The sequence below is a fragment of the Neurospora crassa genome, linkage group V (assembly GCF_000182925.2).
Source record: "Neurospora crassa OR74A linkage group V, whole genome shotgun sequence".
Taxonomy (NCBI): domain Eukaryota; kingdom Fungi; phylum Ascomycota; class Sordariomycetes; order Sordariales; family Sordariaceae; genus Neurospora; species Neurospora crassa.
The window spans coordinates 3,835,938-3,854,797 of record NC_026505.1 but is presented as its reverse complement, the minus strand read 5'-3'; the positions used below and the strand labels follow the sequence as shown (position 1 = coordinate 3,854,797).

Genomic DNA, 18,860 nt, shown 5'->3' with positions numbered 1-18,860 from the left:
GCTGGGTGCTTGAACGCAAACACCCAAATACTGAGAAGTGTTTTCTTTGTTAAGAACTTGGTAATCACATCCCAACCTAATGCTTTAATAGAAAGTATTCAGTACTACAGTAAAGCTTACCAAAAGGCAGCCTACCTCGAGTAGTAACATGCCTAAATGTGATGTCAGTCCAACTGTGTATAATCTGGAGGCAAGTTAGCAGAAAGTACCTACCTATCTGTGAACACCGCATAGAGGTAGTTACAACTAGGTATGCAACAGCAACAAGCACGATCCCGGAACTTCAAAACGCAAGCAGTCTCATCCGGTCTCATTCTCTCCACTCGTCGAGTCCCTATGTCGTGTGACATGACCACCTCGGAACTTTCTTCGAGACATGCCGATGGTGGGTAACACCTTCAAGTTTTGGAGTTGGACTGTACCTACAGCACTGTGTGCCAAGTTTCATAGGCTGACAGCGGTATGTACGTAGCCTTTGCGGCTCGCAGTTAGCTAGGTAGGCAAAGCAATTCAGCAGGCAAGATCCGATCCCTACCTTACCTACAGGATTTTGCCTACCCCATGCTTTGTTGTAGCTGCTGCTGCTGTTGCGTACTTGTTTATGAAGAGTGATATCTAATTTCCGGATGTGCATTTGATGGGGTCACTGTGGCATCCCTCGTTCACATTTTGTTGCGGACGGGATGCAATGGTTGGGAAGGACCTCAAAGTTTGCCGAGTAAAATATGGTAGCGAGGTTCTTGGAAGTAAGAAAAAAGAAGGTGCCCATGCCGAGGAAGGGAGCTCAGGGATGGAATGTGAAGGTTGGTCCCGTTGTAGGCAATTTGAAAACGAACTGAGGTGTCATTGTGTACGTTTTGACCTCTTCATTGTTTCGCATAATCTCATGTTGGCTTTGTTGGCTTGACCTCACACGGTACAGGAGGCACCTGAGGTTACGTACCTGTTTTCAATGTCAGCTTTTTACCCCTTCATTTTCGTTCCTAGACGGATGCCCACAGCTACCCCATACTCATAATGTTGCTTTCGGAATGGGGACACTCCCAAGTTCCTCCCCCGACTTAGGACAAGTTGAGCGTATGCTACACTTATCATAAGAACAAATCAATGTCAACCCATGTTCCAAGCGCCGATACTATATAGATGAATGCTGGCTTATTTGTTAGCTCGAGACCTGCGACCACCAAGGGAAAAGACAAGAGATTCTGGTACCCTCATTGATCCAAACAATCCCAAAATCAGGGTCAAGAACAACAATCGATCGTGTATCGCACACATACGCCAGAACTTACTCCATTTACAGCGGGCAATAGCCGACTGGTTGCTGTTCAGGCCAGCAACCCCGCCTAGTTATCCTGAAAATGGTAAAAGAGTCCTCTGCAAGTGTGTATACCACGCTAACGAACAAACCGAGGATGAACTGTGCTGGAGTCGAGCAAGGATTGAGCTGGCTTGCTGGGTGGACTTATGACGGTACGGTTGTAGAAAGCCGAAAGGCGAGTCTGTCAAAAGCGGCTTGTTGTCAGCATGTGGTCAGCATCATGGTCAGGAATGGTGCTATTGACTAGGATCAGCTGGTAGAAATCATATGGATCTCAATTTGAACTCTCACGCGGCAACTAGGTGCCGGATAATCAGTCGGACAAGGGATGCCAAGTGAATGAGGAGCTCCCCCAGAAGACGAGGCAGGACCTAGATTAGCGTACTGGATTTGGGGGCCGCCAAGCACTGTACGTTATGCCGCTGTGACGGACTGACAGTGGTAGCCTGGTGATGTTGAAAACAACACCACAATATGTACCAGTCTTAACCCCTCAGCTGGCCACCCCCCTCAACTGGCCACATCCCCAGCCATAACCAGTAGTCGGATAACATTGAAAATTGGCCATTTTTGCAGCAATTTCAACCATTTGAAATATTTATTGACTAATCCTAATACTCATAAATAGTCTGGAGTATTAACTCAACAGCTCTCTCAATAGGTTATAGTAATAACGACGTCATCGTTACCGTAGCAACCCACTAGCGCTTAGGGGCTTACTTTAAGGCTTCACAAGCCTCAATTATACTCTCTACACGTACAAATTTATCATTACCCCCTTCTTTAACCTTCCTTTTACCCCGTAGCTTAAGTAACTCCAGCTTAGTCTATAAATATTAAAGCTAGTAATCTTTAACAACAAGCTCAACGTTCTTATTATTAAACGCCTTAGCTATTTTAATATAAATAGTCCGGATATTACAGTCAATAGCAATTAACTTATTATAAATACTTCCCAACATATCCCTAGACTTCTAGGGAGTCTTAAAAATATAATTAACCTTAAATATTTTATTTCTAAGTAGTATTTTAAGTAGTAATAACTAGAGAGGGAGGGTACTATTATTAATAATAGTATTGGGGTTATCAAACACAACAAATCTATTCATTAGCCATATCCCAATCTTTTTAAACCCTAATCTAAAGTTTCTAGAGCTTACACTTTATCGTAATACTTCCTAATAACACTAGAGGAACCGTTATTTATTTACTAGTACAAATACTAGAAAACTAGCGTAATCCTTTATTAAATCTCTAAAATATAACTTAACAGCAGCAAATACAGATTTATCGAATAGTTAAATTTTATAAGAAATATAGGGAAGTAAAAAGAGTAATTAAATATTATATTAAAATACCTCAACGAGAAAATTATTAAATAAATAATTCGAATACTCATCGAAAATCAAAAGACGCTAACTATCAATTTAAATCTCAAGAAGGTAAACCTCCTTCAACCAGCGTAAAGCAATCCCTAAATTACTCTATCCAATCAATATACTATTGTATTTCTAACTCTTAAACTTATCGTCCATATCGTTAGGGAACTACTATCCCTAGAGGTTAATACTAAAAAAAATAATAATGGGAATCAACCTCTTACCCTCAATAATCCCACACTCAATAATAGATACCCAAGCAATTGTATCGGTCGTTATTATATATACCTTCTTCATCAAAATAGACCCAAGCACTTTACTATCCTTAGATTCCAACTTTTAAAAACTATATTCATCTATATTCAATATATTAACTAGGATAATACCCTTATTACGAATCTAGACTTCCAAAAGGTCAAAGAACTTTATAAAGGCTTCCCGGGTAAACCCTCTAACTCTTACTAACTCGAACAGCTTCAAAAGCTTAATCTTAATATTAGGGTTACACTTCAGGAATCGGTCTACCCAACAGGCGCCCAACTTATCATAGTCGCCTCCTCTTTTCAATATCAACGACGCGAATCCTAACACCTAACGACAATTAAGAGCACAGCCGGCCTTCTCCTCATTCAATATCCATTTGCAAATAAAGCTCTCTTAGGCTAGCAATAACTTCTAGTAGGGGATTTTAACGTCGCGCTTAATAAGGACGCCTCGAACGCAATTACCAAGGGTGGACCGTAGAATCCCATACTTCTTCGCTACTACACGCTGGGAAAGTCCGTCGCGAATATCTTCAAACGCTTGCTCAAGCAAAGGCGAGTCCATTGCAGTAGAAATGAATGCAATCGGGCTTGATTTGATGCAAATGTGGGTGTTGGTAGAAGCAGGGTGGTGATATTACATAGGGGAAACAGCGGTATGGATGTGGCCAGTTGAGGGGGGTGGCCAGCTGAGGGGTCAAGACTGGTAGCACCTAGTGGTTCTGAAGTCATAGTATCAAGTGGCTGTCACTTACCGATAGGTAGTCTATCGAGGACATTCTTCGTTTGCAATATTTGTGGGGTGATGTGACGTTCTCACCCGGAAGGTCACTAATTGAGCCAAGGAAGAGGATATTTGAAATGTCACAAGACAACCTTTCCAGACTTCCCAAGGTACCATCCACCGTACCCTTCCTATGTATGCATGGGTCTGTCAGAGCTCGACGTCTGGAAGAAGTGGCTTACTGTCTAATTTACTGTCTGATCTTGCACTCTGAAAGTGTGCATTCTGAAGCCACAGTGGGAGAGTGGCTACTAAGTCAATCAACCTCGGATAAGGCTCGACTTAGAGGCATCGCTTTGCTGTTATGAGCAGGGAGTACCGCTAAGATCGCCATAGCGTGGTATCTGACGCAATAACCAACCCTTCGGGTCTTGCTCGCGCACAAAAACATAATCAGGCAGCGAGCTATTGGCCCCCTTTGCCCCTCATCTTCGGATCCGGAATTATTCTGGAAGGTCGTTTTTGTCAATCAAAAGATGCAGGCAACTTCCTCCGCCAACACTAGTGATAACCACACCTGTGGAAAACGCATCATAGTACAGGTCGGTCTGAGATTTTCTGGACGTGAACACCCTCCTGTAAAACAGACGACTTGGCGGTCATCATTCATTCCCAATGCTGTTAGCTTCTGAATATCCTGTCGATGAGAGCATGGACGTGGGATGGCGCATGATTTCCCTTTCAGGCTTGAGTTCCGGACTAAGCATGAGATGGCCCTAGACCCTGACAGTGCTCTGCACCCCCTGAAAGAGCCTCTTGCAAAGTCAGTGTACTATGTAAAAACATACTTACTGAGAAACACATGAAAATAGAGTACTGACCCTAGAAAATTATTTTTTTCTCACGACTGCGCACGAGACTGGCAACAGACATTGGGTTCTTTTTGTCTTCTCTTCTGGGACAGCGAATGAGACACGCATTTCTGCTTCATCGATGTGCTGCGCTATGCCATTATTCGGGGTCCAGGGCGGGGCGTGGGGCCCGGAAAGCCGGCCGGTTGTTCCATGCGCTAACCTCATGTTGAAGGCTGTACTGTGTGAGCCGTACTATGGTAACTGTTGGAGGAAATGCTGTCTGACACTTGAGCATTGCCGGTTTTGTCCAATTCCTCACACGATACCCATAACATTACATCTGCTGCGTGCCCTGTTAGTCGAGCAGAGATGCCAAACGAGTGAATAACCAGAGAAGAGGTATCCCGACAACGAGTTGTTGTGCGTGCAAGACACCGTTGACTGAACTATCGTCCGCTGAGCTATTTTTAGGGTTTCGAATTGAGTGTCTTGATCTCACCGTCGCACTGAATGTGAGGACAGTCTTCTGGGACATGTGGGTAACCGCCCTGGCCCAATCGAGAACAATGCTATCGAGTGGTTGCGAGCGACACGCAGTGGCACGGAAATGACAACTCTATTGCTCCCTTGGTACTAAATCAATGTCGACGCAGCCGCCCGAACATAAATTTAGAAGGCTGTCAGGTCCTGCGGCTCAAGATCCTGGTTTCCTACTGGCAATATCTGCATTAGACGGCAGTTAGCCTGTTCGAGAGGCCGCGAGATCCGTATTGTATGCATAAGAGCATTAACTGACGAGAAAGCAACCTTTGACGGCCCAGGACCCAGGTTTCTTTTCTCAAAGTCTTGGCATGATTTCCGTTGGATTGTTGAATGGGATGTTCACATTTGCTGCCCGCATACATCTCCGTGACAATGGTCCCAGCTCACGGCGTCCCTGCTATACTTGCCGGGTCTCAAGTCCGTTCGATCCTAACTTGCCCATACCAACAGACTTGGGGAAGCTGGTTATGTGCTTCTTGCCGTCTAGCCATTGCACTCAGACGAGTTTGGATGCCTTCGACAATACTGAGACCTCGTTCAGCGCATGCTTAGAGAGACCATGCGGGACATGGTTGGAGTGGAAATCGTACTCATTGCGAGGCTCTCATGCAACATGGTCCTAACAGGTAACGTCAAAGGTGTGTGAGCGTTTTGCCGCAACTGGCATGGTGAGAATAAAGATCCGGCCTGCATGTCATGGCTTTCAGCTGAAACGGACACATACATGTCTGTATGTACCTCGATAACTGAAGGTGTCACCAGTTGGCGCTTTGAACATTTTCTATCACCGTCAAAGTAATTCTGTCGAGGATGGAGAGAATTGCAGTGGTATCAATCGTAGGAGACAACAAAGGCCAGGTTCACCAGGCTGAGGATTGTGGCCTTTGCATGCGGCACCTCGACCAAGTTGTTGTGAGATCGGTTTCGCGGAACTCAAAAGCTGAAAATAAACACCAATCGCTTCAATCTTCCCTAGCCTCTTCGGTACTGCTCTACCACCACGACCCGTAGCGTGGCGCACTGTGGGGGATGGGTTGACAGGAAGTTTAACCGCTAAACCTCATGTAGAATTCTGAGCGGAAGACTTTAGCATCCTAGATACTGAATTCACTGATGCTCCTTTTGGTCCGAGGTTGACTACTTCGATGGGACCAGATAGCATAACAGAAACCTCCACATATGTTCACCCTGGAGATCTGGTTTGGGCGATGGAGCACCTGAATGCTTGAAAAGTCAACGGAGTCTGAGTTGTGCAATGTGAGCGTATCGATTTTATTCCTGCGAGTGGGAATGCCTTGTGTGCAACTCCGTCTGAACGGGTTGAAAGTAGCGAAAGCGGTCCTTGGCGCGCGACCCGGTGCACCGAAGCGCCGAGTGCACTCCGAATGTCACGTTAGCTTTGCCGACAGGGTGTTCAGGAGGCTGATAACAACTAGCTTTTGCCCGTTGTTGATTTCGCTAACTGCCAAATCCGCCACCTCGACGTTCCAAACTCATGACATGGTAGCTCAGTATAGCATCTCCTAGGACGATGTGCATAGCGATGCCCTGAGATGAGGTTAGGCCTTAGATCTGACGTTAAGACTCGAAAGAGAGGCTGGATGCTCTCTGACTACAGGCCCGCACAGCCGTCTCCGTTCGATGATGAATCGAGCTCCAGCAACACTAGCTACCGGACGGCACTTCACTGCACCAACGGTACATAGTTTGATCAGACCGTCGCCTGCAGCGGTAGATCCTGGCTTGGAGAAGGCGGAAACTGGAGAAAAGAGGGAGTTAACTTTAGACCCCCTCACAATGTTCCCGTTTGCGTAAACCTTCTAGATATAGTATTGGCATGTAGTAAACTAATATAGTTTACTGTGTCTCTCTGGTGGTGAAGTTGTATGCAGCTATAGCGTTATTTGGTGCACCTGGCTGGACTTCGCTGACCCCGGGTTTTCCAAGAGAGACAGACTAACCAGGAATGGAGGCTGTCGTTTCGCGTTGCGGCATTGCTTAGAGCGCGGAATTTGATCCGACTGAACCACGCAAGCCGCAGATCGTCCGTATGGTAGCGGTTTGCCATGTGAAGGGGTGCACCCGAAGCAAAAGTTTGTCGTCAAGGGACCCATCAGTTGGTGGAATGAAGAATTTTGTCGCTGGACACCAGCCACTTATATAGTGAGCCGATATGGCGACACGAGAGCAGCGACGTCTTTTCCGTTGGGACATTGCAAAGACGGATCAGTGTTTAGTTGGCGCTGGTTAGCTGCAAAGAGATGTTATGTTAGCACAGTCTGCCATGTAAACAAGGAATAGGTACGAAAGTTGGCTAATTCGGACATATCCCTAACTTACGCGGTACCCCCAAGCTGACCGTCAATGGTAAGTCGATATATAGCACGAGTTCAGCTTTGTTCAAGAAGCCATGTTTGAGGGGATGGATCAGAGCATATGTGTTACCTGGTGCTGGCCGTGGTTCTCAAGGATGTAGCGAAAGGTAGGGCGATGCTCCTCGTTTGCCAAGAAAAGAAGATCGTCTAGGCCAAAGGTGCTGGTTCAAACCCTCCATCGGGACGGATGATGAGGCTGTCAACAAAAGGAAAAAGTTCCAGGCCAGACTAAGTTATGTCGGAGGTAAAAGTTCGGCTTTCACAAATATCTAGAATATTGGTATCGGTAAACTCGTTGGGTTGCCGACTGCCGTGAAGAGACGGAACTACTGCAACTCCAAGCCGTCACGTTCATCCTGTGAGTGGCAGCGAGTGCTGCAGCCGGCAAATACGACGGGAACACTTCCTTCCATTGCTGCATGATTGCTCCTTCCCGCGCACCCTACGAACACAACTATTACCTACCTGCTGTAACTGTCCTGCCAGCTGGCATGCAGTTTTTGCCATGAACGGGAGCCAAAGTCTCTTTTCCCGTCAGTACTCGAACTCCCAACTCCAAAAGTTTGACTTCACACCGGCAAAATCGCAAAATCACCAACACAATAAGTGCCGACTGGCACCCTAAATACACAGACTCTTCACATCACGAAACCAGGCTGGCGAGTTACATGCAGTCAGCACAGTGCATCAACTCATGACAGGCGTTTCTGATGCTCTCATTGGACGGCCATGAGGTCCCTGATGGCCCTAATGTCAAGCGGCCGTTTACCGAAGCCTTCCTAGTGGTCCGTCAACGTAGCACCCCATCATGGTCCGGCCGCATCGCGACTCTAGGCTAATTTTAAGGGTGTTTTTGCGCTTAACTAAGCGCCGAAAGACGATGAACATGTCGCATAGGCGGCTATCAACATTGTCAACCGGAGCAAAACGCCATGGACATGGCTTGGGTATGGAGACTGCAATGTTTACTTATACGTTATGGCTAGCCTTATGGTGATGCATCATATGTCAACCAGTTTGAAGCTGTCCTTCCCCCTTTGTTTTTTTTACCCTTTTCGTTCACATCGCGAACCCGCTGGCGGGTGTTCATAAGGGGGTCGAGTTGCGTTCACTCAGGATCCACGGCAAGATGGCAGTAAAGGAGTTCATGCTGGAGAGACAGGCTTCAGTCTCGTTGATTGGTAAGAAAACACGCTGTTCTCCTGAACCGTTACACTGTCTAATTTCAAGCTATCATAGGGGGTTGGAAACCGGTTACCATGCAGGCGCCGGTACTGTTATCTGTAATCGTTCTGACACTCGTGCTTGCTGGTAGCATTGAGTTTCTCGCGCAAAAGAGCCAGAAGCAAGGCGGACTGTCCCTATCCGAGTGTTCCGATTGTCTTCCAGGGATTGTGACTTTTGGATATCTCTATGCACCTACGGTCATATCCGTTCTGTACAGCTTGCTTTGGTCTTGGATTGATCTGGACATTCGACGGATACAACCATGGCTGGAGCTTTCCCGCCCAGAGGGTGCTGAAGCCAGTTCCTCACTTCTCTTGGATTATCCAAGCACTTTCCTCGCGTTCATACCATTCTCAGCTTGGAAAAAAGGGCAAGTTTACCACGGTCTGCGTAAAATCTATCAATGCTAACCGCGGACTAACAGACACTGGCCCGTCTTTTTCTCTGGCATTACATCCATGCTACTCTTTTGGGCAATTACGCCACTTCAAAGTGCAATTATGGGCGTGAAGTCGGTCTCATTCTCTACTAATATTACAATGGTGGCTCATTCGTCTCTTCCATCACCCCAGGATCAGGCATTGATGATGGACACGGCAGTTTTGTACACAGCCTATGGAATAGCGTGGCTCGAACAAACCCATCCATCATTCACGACCGCCGACTATGCGCTCATGCCGTTCTATCGCGCGGACTCAGCTTCAGAAAACCATCCCGGCGAGAACCTGACCGCTGTAACGAATATGCTCACTACGGAACTAAACTGCTGGGAGCCTATCATGACTGAGCTCCCAGTTAGTAGGAGCTACAAGTTTGACAACGGTCAGGGATGTACTGTGGATGTTGGGCTTTTCCTAGCACCACAAGAACACAAGAACGAGTCTTCTGAAGTCCTTTACATGGGTTGGGACGGTAACGCAATTCTCGATTACTATCTCGAAAGCCCAAACTGTACCAGAAAGTTTTCAAACCAATTTCTCGCTGTCTATGCTCATCTGGCCGTGAGCGAAATTGGCAATCTCGAAGAATCGAATGTCACAGCCATATTCTGCGAGACTTCATATTTTAAACAACCTGTTTCCGTCACAATTTCAGCCGAATCTGGCCGTCCGCTAAACAACTCTATTGTTTCCATGGGACAGAAACAGCCACTTGGGAAGGATGAATTCAACTCAACCGCACTCGAATATCTCGTCGGTGTGGGGATGCCTCCACCTACTCCTACACGTGACTACCCAGCGGCAAACACATTCGAGCCATGGGGTAGCCTTGCCGAGAAGGATGTTGCCAGACCGGTAGTACCTATGGTCAATATTGCGCTTGGGCTTTCAGACGATCCCGCGTCGGATTTCTACAATGTCACAACGCTTGAACGAGTATTCACAGCGGCCTATAAGACCATTTTCTCCGCTGCCATCTCTCGGCTGGCTTCTGAGACAAGGGGCACTGAGTACAAGACGGGAGAATCTCATTATACTCTGAACGGAGTTGTGGTCAGCAGAACAATCTCTGCTATCCTTGAAGGGCTTCTTCTTTTGCTGGCCATTCTTATGGCTGCTACGCTGTATACTTCCACGAAGGCAGTAAGCAAGCTCACCGCGGATCCTGCTACGCTTGGTTTTGCCTTGAAGTCCGTACAACATAGTCGAGTCGTGCTTAATCGACTGGCACTGGAGGACTGTGCCGACGCTGCTTCCCTTCAGCTGAGTCTTGCCGGAGAACGATTTTTCATCGAGAAAGGAGTTACAGGCAATAATATTCTGGAGATGGAGTCCAGTTCTCGTGTCGATATCAGAACTGATAGTCGCAGGAAGGAGACTGAGTATCACCCTACACGACCCAAAGAGCTGAGCCCCTTGACAGGATGCTTACTTGTTTGCATACTTTTGACGGGAGTTGGTATTCTTATATACTTCAAGAAGCAGGAGGAACATTTGCAAGGTAAGCTCTCCATTCTGAGAGTGAATGGCTGAAGCTGTGCGAATAATAGCTAATATGTTTATCAGGACTTCCCCGGCCAAGCGAGAACTTCGAAGTTTTGCAGTTGCTGGAAAACTACATCCCGACCATCTTCACAACATTGCTGGAGCCTTTCCTCGTCCTCATGACCAGATTATTCTGCATCTTGCAGCCATTCAACACTCTGCGTAAGGGAAATTGCAATCCAGAGAAGACTTTGGAGACCAAGTATACGTCGCTACCACCTCAGCTTATCCTATGGCGCTCCTTAAGATCGAGAGACTTCCTGCTCACAGCTCTATGCATAATGTCTCTTTTAGTCAACCTCCTCACGGTTGCGCTCGGAGGCACTTTCAACGAGTTGCCTGTTCAGATCCAGTATCCGGTGACTTTTCATGCAGCTAGGGTGCCCTCACTTAGCCGCGATACCATGCTAAATGAGTTGTATCTTGCTGGCAAGCCATATCAAGACCACTTTTATGCCGCATACACCAACATTTCTGGCAACACTACCCTACCGCCGTGGGTTACGACTCAGTATACTTTCCTGCCGGTCAACGAAATCATCCAGGAGAGGTCAGGTTCAGCCGACCTCTTCCGCGCCAATTTGAGGGGATTTGGAACGGAGGCAAAGTGTGAACCTATTTCCACGTCACTCACAGCACCCCAAGCGGTTGCCAATATTACAGAACTGTTGCGAGGTGTGCCGCAATCAGGAAGCCCTGGCGCTACTTTCAACTTCCGCCATGATAATGGGACTTGGCAGACTTGCTTCCCAACTTCTTTACTATGGGGCTCGAACGCAACAGGAATATCGGCCCGAGAAGTTGTCACACCGCTCAGTAAATCGTACGGGTACACTTATGGCAACATACCCTACGAAAATAGCATGTGCGAGGACAGATTCATTGTTGGCTGGCTTCGCGTCGACTCGAAGAATCAAACAGAGTCACTTCGGTCAACTTTCTTACAATGCCAAGCAGTGATGCGTACGGCCATGTTTGACGTTGACTTTGATCAGTCCGGACATATTTTGGCGTATTCAAGGAGCGGAGAATTCGATGACATGACACAGTTCATGTCCCTGAACATGTCTCAAACCATTGTCAGGCAAGCCAACAAGCTCGTTAACTACAATGGAAGGCCGATGAATGATTACGCCTGGCACAATGCGACCATGGTTGCCGACTGGTGGAATTATCTCATGAGATTCAAACTGAACAGCACCGATTTGGTAGACCCGAGTCTGGATATTCCAAAGGCGGAGGACATGATTCCAGTCGTGCAGGATCTGTATCAGAGGCTGTTTGCAATCCTGGTCGGAAAAAACCTGGACATGTTCCAGGAACCATCCACACTACAAAGTATCAACGGTACCATTATCGTCACCGAAACACGCATTTTCTTGGACAACAAAGCGTATCTAATGAGCGTTATCATTCTCTGTTTGACCGCAGCCGTCTTGATATGGGCTTATCTAACGCAAAGCGCTGCGTACCTTCCTCGCTTGCCATCAACGCTGGGCTCCATGCTTGCCTACACTGCAGCTAGTCGAGCAGTAAGAGAGTATGGAGACAGTGCAACAAGCGACCAGGAGAGCTGGCACCAGAAGGCACCCTTCAAGCCGACATTCTCGTTCGGAAAATATCTCGGCGTGGATGGAAACATCCATGTCGGTATTGAAATGGACCCCTTTGTCACACCAATTGATGGAACGGTGTTGAGGCGTCGAACGACAGCGAAGTCGTGGTTTCGGGGGAAGGGGGAGGAGTAAAGGGTGGATATGTCCAATAAGCGATTGACTTGCACTCGTCGAATTCAAGTCTTGCGAGTGGAATTATGCCCAAAATTCCGTGCTTGAAGAGTTCCTTATACACTCCATTCTCCACCTCAACGTGATGCACCTGCGTTGGTGAATGAAAGATTAGAGATAGGCAAGACTGCCTCTAGAGGTACTTACTACTCAAGATATCCGGTACCAGCAACTGTGATCGTGTTCTCAAGATGAACCGTACAAGTCAAGCAGAGGACTGATAATAATATCACTCAACTTTCGACAGCTTGGAATCCTCCAGATTACCATATTAGGAGAGATATGTTCATGTAATGCAGCAGGTAAGACCGGGTGCTGAAATGACGCCTTTTTGTACGCTACAGTATGATTGTTATCTCCACAGCGCTGTGTACCTGTAGCATCCCAGCGTAGCGTTCAAGGAGGGGCAAACCTCAGCCCTATGTACCATCAGTCCGAGTCATTTATTGATATCACCCGACGCTACATTCTGATGACTTCTTCAACTTGTGCACTGCTAACACTCCTCGGCTTCACTCATGCTGCATCACAGGCAGCAAGCAACGGAATCTCGAGACATGGCAAACCCAGAACAGCCATCCGCTCAGAGCGATGATCCGGTGCATCGCGCCTTCTTCTACGGTAAGTTAGAGGTCGTGCCTTCCTGGATATGGCCTCATCGTGACTCATTCCGGTTGTTCTCCCTTATCTCTGTGTTCGGCGGAGGTAGGCGCAAGCCAAACCCGCCGGAAACTTATCTGGAACGAAACTGCTGATACAGCACGAAAAGGCACCCTCATGGTCCCGGAAGTTTTCTTCACGGTTTGCTACAACCTGAAAATCGTCCCAGACGTAGTCGCTCGTCAGCACGTGTTCACTCCCGCCATCCTCCATGGCTACTGCCGCCGTCGTGTCAAGTCCGCCGACTACCCAGGAATCACGGAAGACGCGGGACATAGCGTGTTCGGTATGCTTGCCGAGGGGCTGACCAAAGCGAACCTGGACAAACTGGACATCTTTGAGGGCGCCGAGTACGAACGTAGGACGGTCAAGGTGAAGGTGCTCAAGAAGGTTGGCGATGTGACAGGTGAGGGTAACATGGAAGGCGAGGAGAAGGACGCGCAGGTATATGTCTTCCTGCCGACGCAGCACTTGGAGCAGAAGGAGTGGGATCTGGAGGAGTTCAAGAGAGAGAAGTTGAAGCTGTGGACGAGAGGTGATCACATCTTTGCGGGTGAGTCTTCCCAGCCGATGCAAGGCAGCGCTTGGGTTCTTCTGAATGGTGTGGAATCTTGAAACTGGATTGTGCGAGTATGTCGCTGACCTTTGTGTATTTGCATTTACCCACAGACTGCGATCCCGAGGAGCCTGCTACCGTCGCGGCGGCTGTCTAAACTTTCTTCGCCGAGGCTAAGCATGCGCAAAGCGACCAATTGTTTGGTAGAAGTCACCCATGTGCACTCAACGGTTAGCTAGATATCGAAACATAAGTCCCAGATGTTGGTAAGCGGTGGTCGGAATGACGGTCAAGCCTTTCTGTTCACAAACATCTCCCATCTATGTGAATAAATAACGTGTGAGAGCAACAGAACCCAGATGCCCTGCCCACGGCCCTGACTGAACCTGGTGATTCGAAGCTCCTTCTCGTCAACCTTCCATGACAGTGTTGCAAAGAGTACATGGGATAATTGCGATGCGTCCAAGGCTTCGTGTTCTGGGACCCACGAGTGATGACCCGAAGCGCTGGCATCCGAAGCTTTCCCAGCGGCTTTACTCGTCCGCGCCCAGTGTTTTCGGCCCAGTTTTCGAAGGAGGATACCTCTACAGTACCTGCACGTTTGCTAGCTATCCCGTTGGATTTGGATGTGAAGATTTGGCAGTGCTGATTGCCTAGTTGCCGGATTTGACGACAGCGGAAATGAGCAACCCCGGAATGGTTTGTTACGCGCCGTGCCGAAGCATCGGGTTCGTTGCGATTGCAAGAATTGTCGGTGAGGGTGTGGAGCAGACTATAGTACCTATATGCGTATTCGATCTTGTGAGTTATATGGTGTTGGGCCGCAGGTTTCCAGGGCGCTATGTAGTTCTCATCGGCTTATCGTGGCCTCCCCTGACAGACGGATACCTCATGCGGGCTACCGAAGACGTGTCTAGTGAGAGGTAATACCTAGAAGTTCCTTGAATTTTGGCTCAATTCAATATCTCTTCTCAAGTTTTCACCCCGGAAGGTCACACCACTGCCAGATGATTCCAGTCTGGTGGCTTTTGTTGGGTTTTGTTATAGACATCCTGGGTAGTGTTATCTGGACGAATGGTAAGGTATTGATGGCGTTCACCCTAAAAGATGCGAAACGGGCCCCTCTTCGTCGTTTCAGCATCCGGGCGTTCAGCAACCAGTCAACGAGCCAGAGGCGCTGGGATCCGAATTATCGGCGCACATGCTGACCGGGATACGGATGCTACAGAAGGTACGTACCCTAGCACCAACGGATGGGCAAATTCTGGGGATGGTGCAACTTGCAAGGGAACATTCTCGCCTCGATCTCAACTGACAACGGTCCATGCTTTTTCGAGGTACCATGTCTCCGGAGCCGAACGTGGTGGTCACATCGAAACCACCCTCACCTCGGCCATTCAGCCCCAGCCAATTCAGTGTTGTCGTCAAATTGTACCTACTCATCATCGAAAGTCGACGAAACATCTGGTGTACAGTGGCTAACACTCCAAAGAAAGCGAATTGCGAGTCGCCATCGAGGAGGACTCCATTGGCATCAAGAATCACACAAGTATACTTGCTTTGTTTCATATCAAGGCCTACGCTCTCATAGTTTGAATGGTTGATTGGCTATGACTTTGTACATGACATGGTGGTTGTGCGACACAGAGTCCTCACCCTCCAGTCAATGTGGCTTTGTGGCAGGTAACACACATCTCGCATCCTCGAAAGAAATAGGGGCTAGGATAGTTTCCCAGAGTATATCTGCCCATTTACAATGCTGTGGTGACTAGTTCTATTGGTCTATTCTTTTAAGAACGGCTGAGCGGCCTTCCAAGCTTCAGGTTTCACAGGCTGACAAGCTGTCAAATCGTGCATTTCGGACAGGCGCATCTCGGCCACTGAAAGCAAGGTTACCACCTTGAGCCCCTGAAGCCCCTGCCACGCTGTTCTTGGCAGGGACCCAGCATCTTCCACCTAAACCTCATCCCGGCCGTCCATCGTCCAACTCTTCCTCAAACCCCGCATTTTGAATGGTCCTTGATCTTGTCACATCAGTTTTGGGTGTTTCAATTTTACCATGCCTTAATTCTTCCAGCCGACGTGATGCTCTTGTTTCGCTTTTCACGTCGTCGAGCACATCATTTCTGGAACGATTGCGTCGCTAGGCTCCAAATCGTGGATCTCTGTCTCGCGGCCGTCGCTCCATTGAAGGGTTGCAATTTGCCGCTCTTCAGGGATAGCTCGCCAAGAGGCTGGCCGCAACTTTGGTCACGCCAGGTCAAGTGACATTTGAGTACCGCGTCCTTGGGAAGCAACGTCGGAGACCTCATTGGGAGCCCTAAGGTAACGGCCAGTCGGGTTCGACGACATGCCGCATTCGCTGCGTGAAGACTTGCGCTGATCGCGGCATGCTATCCAGGTAGACAGAGGTACTGATTCATGCGGTAAACGCCGCCTCCTTCCATCCCCCTTACTCTCTCTTGATCACTCGAAGAGGTGCGGAAAAAAAAAAAAAAAAAAAAAAAAAAAAAAAAAAAAAAAAGGATGCGAATATGCGGAGGCACTTCAAGGCGGCCCAAGTGTTTTCAGTTCCGACATCTGACGAGCTCGACATTTTGGACACCATTCTTTCTCTGCTGTTTGCGTTTCCGTGCCAGGCCACAGATGGCTCGGAATCTTACTGCGGGCTGCAGTCTCGATCCCCGATCTACAAATGCCCATACTCTCTCCTTGACAATATCACGCCTCTTATGTGTTCTTCATATGGCATGTCTCGACTATCACGGCTACAGTCCAACCACTTGGGCGGGCTACCGCGCTGCTCCGGTATTCCATGCATATCCCATGCGCTTGAAACAAACCACGACGGCCTATCATGATCCTGAGCTGGGCTTCCGAACGGCTAAGCAATGTCTTTTGGTCCGTCTGTGTTATTCCCTCGCTCAAAAGCTAGTGGCCATGAGGTGCTTCCTGAGTCTGACTGGTCAGCACTTACCACTAAACTCAGATGACGCTCCACTGTCCAAGTGGACCATGAGATTCCCCCTCTGAGATTTGGTGCTCTCTGACCCAATGGGTTAGCTAGTCACTTGTGTTCCTGCAGGAATTTTGAAGTCTATCTTCGTTTGAGAACACCTCAGAGCCTTGCATCCGTTCATCTCTAGTGGAATTTGTGAGTCTTCGTTCTACCATGCCTCCAGATATATAGATGGTCAGGCAAGCCCATCTTTCCCTCTTCTCTTCAAACCACAACCATCTCCCGGTGCTTCGGCCTTACTCCTCTATTTCCTAAGAGGCTTCAACTTTTCCTGATCTTGTTGTCTGACTTTCTGCCTGGTGCATTACCCTCCTTCATTACCAAACAACAACGTCGGCCTTAAGCGTTCCCTCTCTACGCAAATACCCACTCGAGCCTGTAGGATCCTTACCGCAACTGCTCAAAGCCAAACCTCTATCTTTTGCAGAGAACTTGTGTCAAAGTCTTCGGCCCTTTCTCCTTCGATATCTGAAGTTACTCGTCTGGAACGGATAGCCTCAGCACAATGTTTTTCGCCCAAGCTCTTGTTGCTACCAGCGGCTTTGCTGTGCTTTCGCAAGCACACATGCTCATGAACACACCCAAGCCATTTGCTTCACCTGTGTTGCACAATGGCCCTCTTCAAACTGACGGCAGCGACTTTCCTTGCCAGAACACGGGAGGCGGCTACTCCGGAACCCCCAATGCTATGGCGCTGGGCTCGAAGCAGAGCCTCGCCTTCACCGGGTCGGCTGTTCACGGAGGAGGCTCCTGCCAGATTTCTATCACCTACGACACCAACCCAACCAAGGACAGTGTGTGGAAGGTTATCCATTCCATTGAAGGTGGCTGTCCTGCAAAGAACACGGCTGGAAACCTGGCTGACAACCCGGATCTTGCTGATCCCTTCGGCTATTCGTTCCCTATCCCTGACAACATTCCCACCGGCAACGGAACCATTGCTTGGACATGGATCAACAAGGTCGGCAACCGAGAGTTCTACATGAACTGTGCGCCCGTTACTCTTACTGGCAGTGGGGGCGACAAGTCCAATTGGGAATCGCTGCCAAACATGCTGGTAGCTAACATCCCTGCCATCAACAAGTGCACAACACGTGAAAGCAAGGACTACAGGTACCCCAACCCTGGCAAGTCGGTCGACACCTTTGCTTCAGACTTTGAGGGTGGACTTTCTCCTGAGTGCAATGCTGTTTCTGGCGGCGGTTCCGGTGGTGGTTCCGGTGGTGGTTCCGGCGGTGGCTCCAACGGTGGTTCCAACGGTGGCTCTGGATCGTCTCCTTCACCATCCACCACTGCTCCGGCTGCTCCTCCCACTAATGCTCCTGGTGGAGGTGGAGGTGGAGGTGGAATCTTCATCACAGCCCCGGTTCCTGATGCTCCCACCACTTCTGCTCCTGCTCCTCCTGCTCAAACCGGCGGCGGCTCTTCCGGTGGTGGGTCTGGCTCTGGGTCTGGCTCTGGTTCTGGTTCTGGCTCTGGCTCTGGCTCTGGCTCTGGCTCTGGCTCTGGCTCTGGTGGCTCCGGCTCCGGTGGCTCGGGCAGCTCCGGTGCTGGATCTGCTTGCAGCACTGATGGCATGTGGAACTGCGTTGATGGAAAGTCATACCAGCAGTGCGCTGCCGGCGTCTGGACGCCCGTCATGCCACTTGCTGCTGGCACCGTTTGCGATGTCGGCCAATCTACTTCTCTCAACATCAAGGCTGCTGGCAAGAAGATGAGGCGCCTTGCCGTTCGTTTCAGGGGTTAAAGCGTCAAACTCCAACACTCATTCAAACATAAACAACACTTTCTTTCTCTTCGTTCATTACACACATCTTTGGGATCTTTTTTGGGGGCTCTTGCATTGGATAAAGCAACACATTAGCAATACCCGGCGGCGCATTTTGTTTAAAAGCCTTTCTTTTCTTGACACAAACAGCTTGTAGTATTACCATGTACATTCTCTATAACACTAGAATAAACAGAATTTGGACATACCCATAATATTCACCCTGAGCTTTATGTGACCACATATGTAGATCTGAAGAAAAAGAAATCAAGTTCGTGTGGGAACAATAATGTGATAGGTCTTGAACACTTGAACCGGACTTCCAGCAAACGCAAAGGGTCAATAACTCATGAGCGTGCTATAGGATCTCCAAAGCTACTAAATGAAGAGTGCAACGCG

The 18,860-nt window shown here is 48.5% G+C and overlaps 4 protein-coding genes across 4 annotated transcripts; 3 read left to right on the top strand and 1 right to left on the bottom strand.

Annotated features, from left to right (window-relative positions):
* Positions 1–6,749: 6,749 nt before the first annotated feature.
* Positions 6,750–7,152, bottom strand: NCU01383 (hypothetical protein; the record flags this gene model as incomplete). Its single annotated transcript, XM_955847.1, has 2 exons — positions 6,750–6,843; positions 7,046–7,152. 2 exons carry the CDS (start codon positions 7,150–7,152, stop codon positions 6,750–6,752), a joined length of 201 nt encoding a protein of 66 aa, XP_960940.1.
* Positions 7,153–8,356: 1,204 nt separating this feature from the next.
* On the top strand, positions 8,357–12,703 carry NCU01382 (hypothetical protein). Its single transcript, XM_955846.2, has 4 exons — positions 8,357–8,640; positions 8,699–9,056; positions 9,111–10,627; positions 10,693–12,703. Exons 1-4 carry the CDS (start codon positions 8,589–8,591, stop codon positions 12,417–12,419), a joined length of 3,654 nt encoding a protein of 1,217 aa, XP_960939.2. The 5' UTR covers positions 8,357–8,588; the 3' UTR covers positions 12,420–12,703.
* Positions 12,704–12,858: 155 nt separating this feature from the next.
* NCU01381 (hypothetical protein) lies at positions 12,859–14,054 on the top strand. Its single transcript, XM_955845.3, has 3 exons — positions 12,859–13,079; positions 13,228–13,671; positions 13,788–14,054. Exons 1-3 carry the CDS (start codon positions 12,977–12,979, stop codon positions 13,829–13,831), a joined length of 591 nt encoding a protein of 196 aa, XP_960938.2. The 5' UTR covers positions 12,859–12,976; the 3' UTR covers positions 13,832–14,054.
* Positions 14,055–16,873: 2,819 nt separating this feature from the next.
* On the top strand, positions 16,874–18,682 carry NCU01380 (hypothetical protein). Its single transcript, XM_955844.2, has one exon. It carries the CDS (start codon positions 17,199–17,201, stop codon positions 18,438–18,440), a length of 1,242 nt encoding a protein of 413 aa, XP_960937.1. The 5' UTR covers positions 16,874–17,198; the 3' UTR covers positions 18,441–18,682.
* Positions 18,683–18,860: the final 178 nt, after the last annotated feature.

Bases quoted from the DNA above. Each gene is read 5' to 3' on its own strand.
- NCU01381 (XM_955845.3), top strand. From the start codon at position 12,977: ATGCTGCATCACAGGCAGCAAGCAACGGAATCTCGAGACATGGCAAAC. The intron at 13,080-13,227 runs GTAAGTTAGAGG...CAGCACGAAAAG, and splicing joins GCATCGCGCCTTCTTCTACG to GCACCCTCATGGTCCCGGAA. The intron at 13,672-13,787 runs GTGAGTCTTCCC...ATTTACCCACAG, and splicing joins AGGTGATCACATCTTTGCGG to ACTGCGATCCCGAGGAGCCT.
- NCU01382 (XM_955846.2), top strand. From the start codon at position 8,589: ATGGCAGTAAAGGAGTTCATGCTGGAGAGACAGGCTTCAGTCTCGTTG. The intron at 8,641-8,698 runs GTAAGAAAACAC...AAGCTATCATAG, and splicing joins GGCTTCAGTCTCGTTGATTG to GGGGTTGGAAACCGGTTACC. The intron at 9,057-9,110 runs GCAAGTTTACCA...GCGGACTAACAG, and splicing joins TTCTCAGCTTGGAAAAAAGG to ACACTGGCCCGTCTTTTTCT.
- NCU01380 (XM_955844.2), top strand. From the start codon at position 17,199: ATGTTTTTCGCCCAAGCTCTTGTTGCTACCAGCGGCTTTGCTGTGCTT.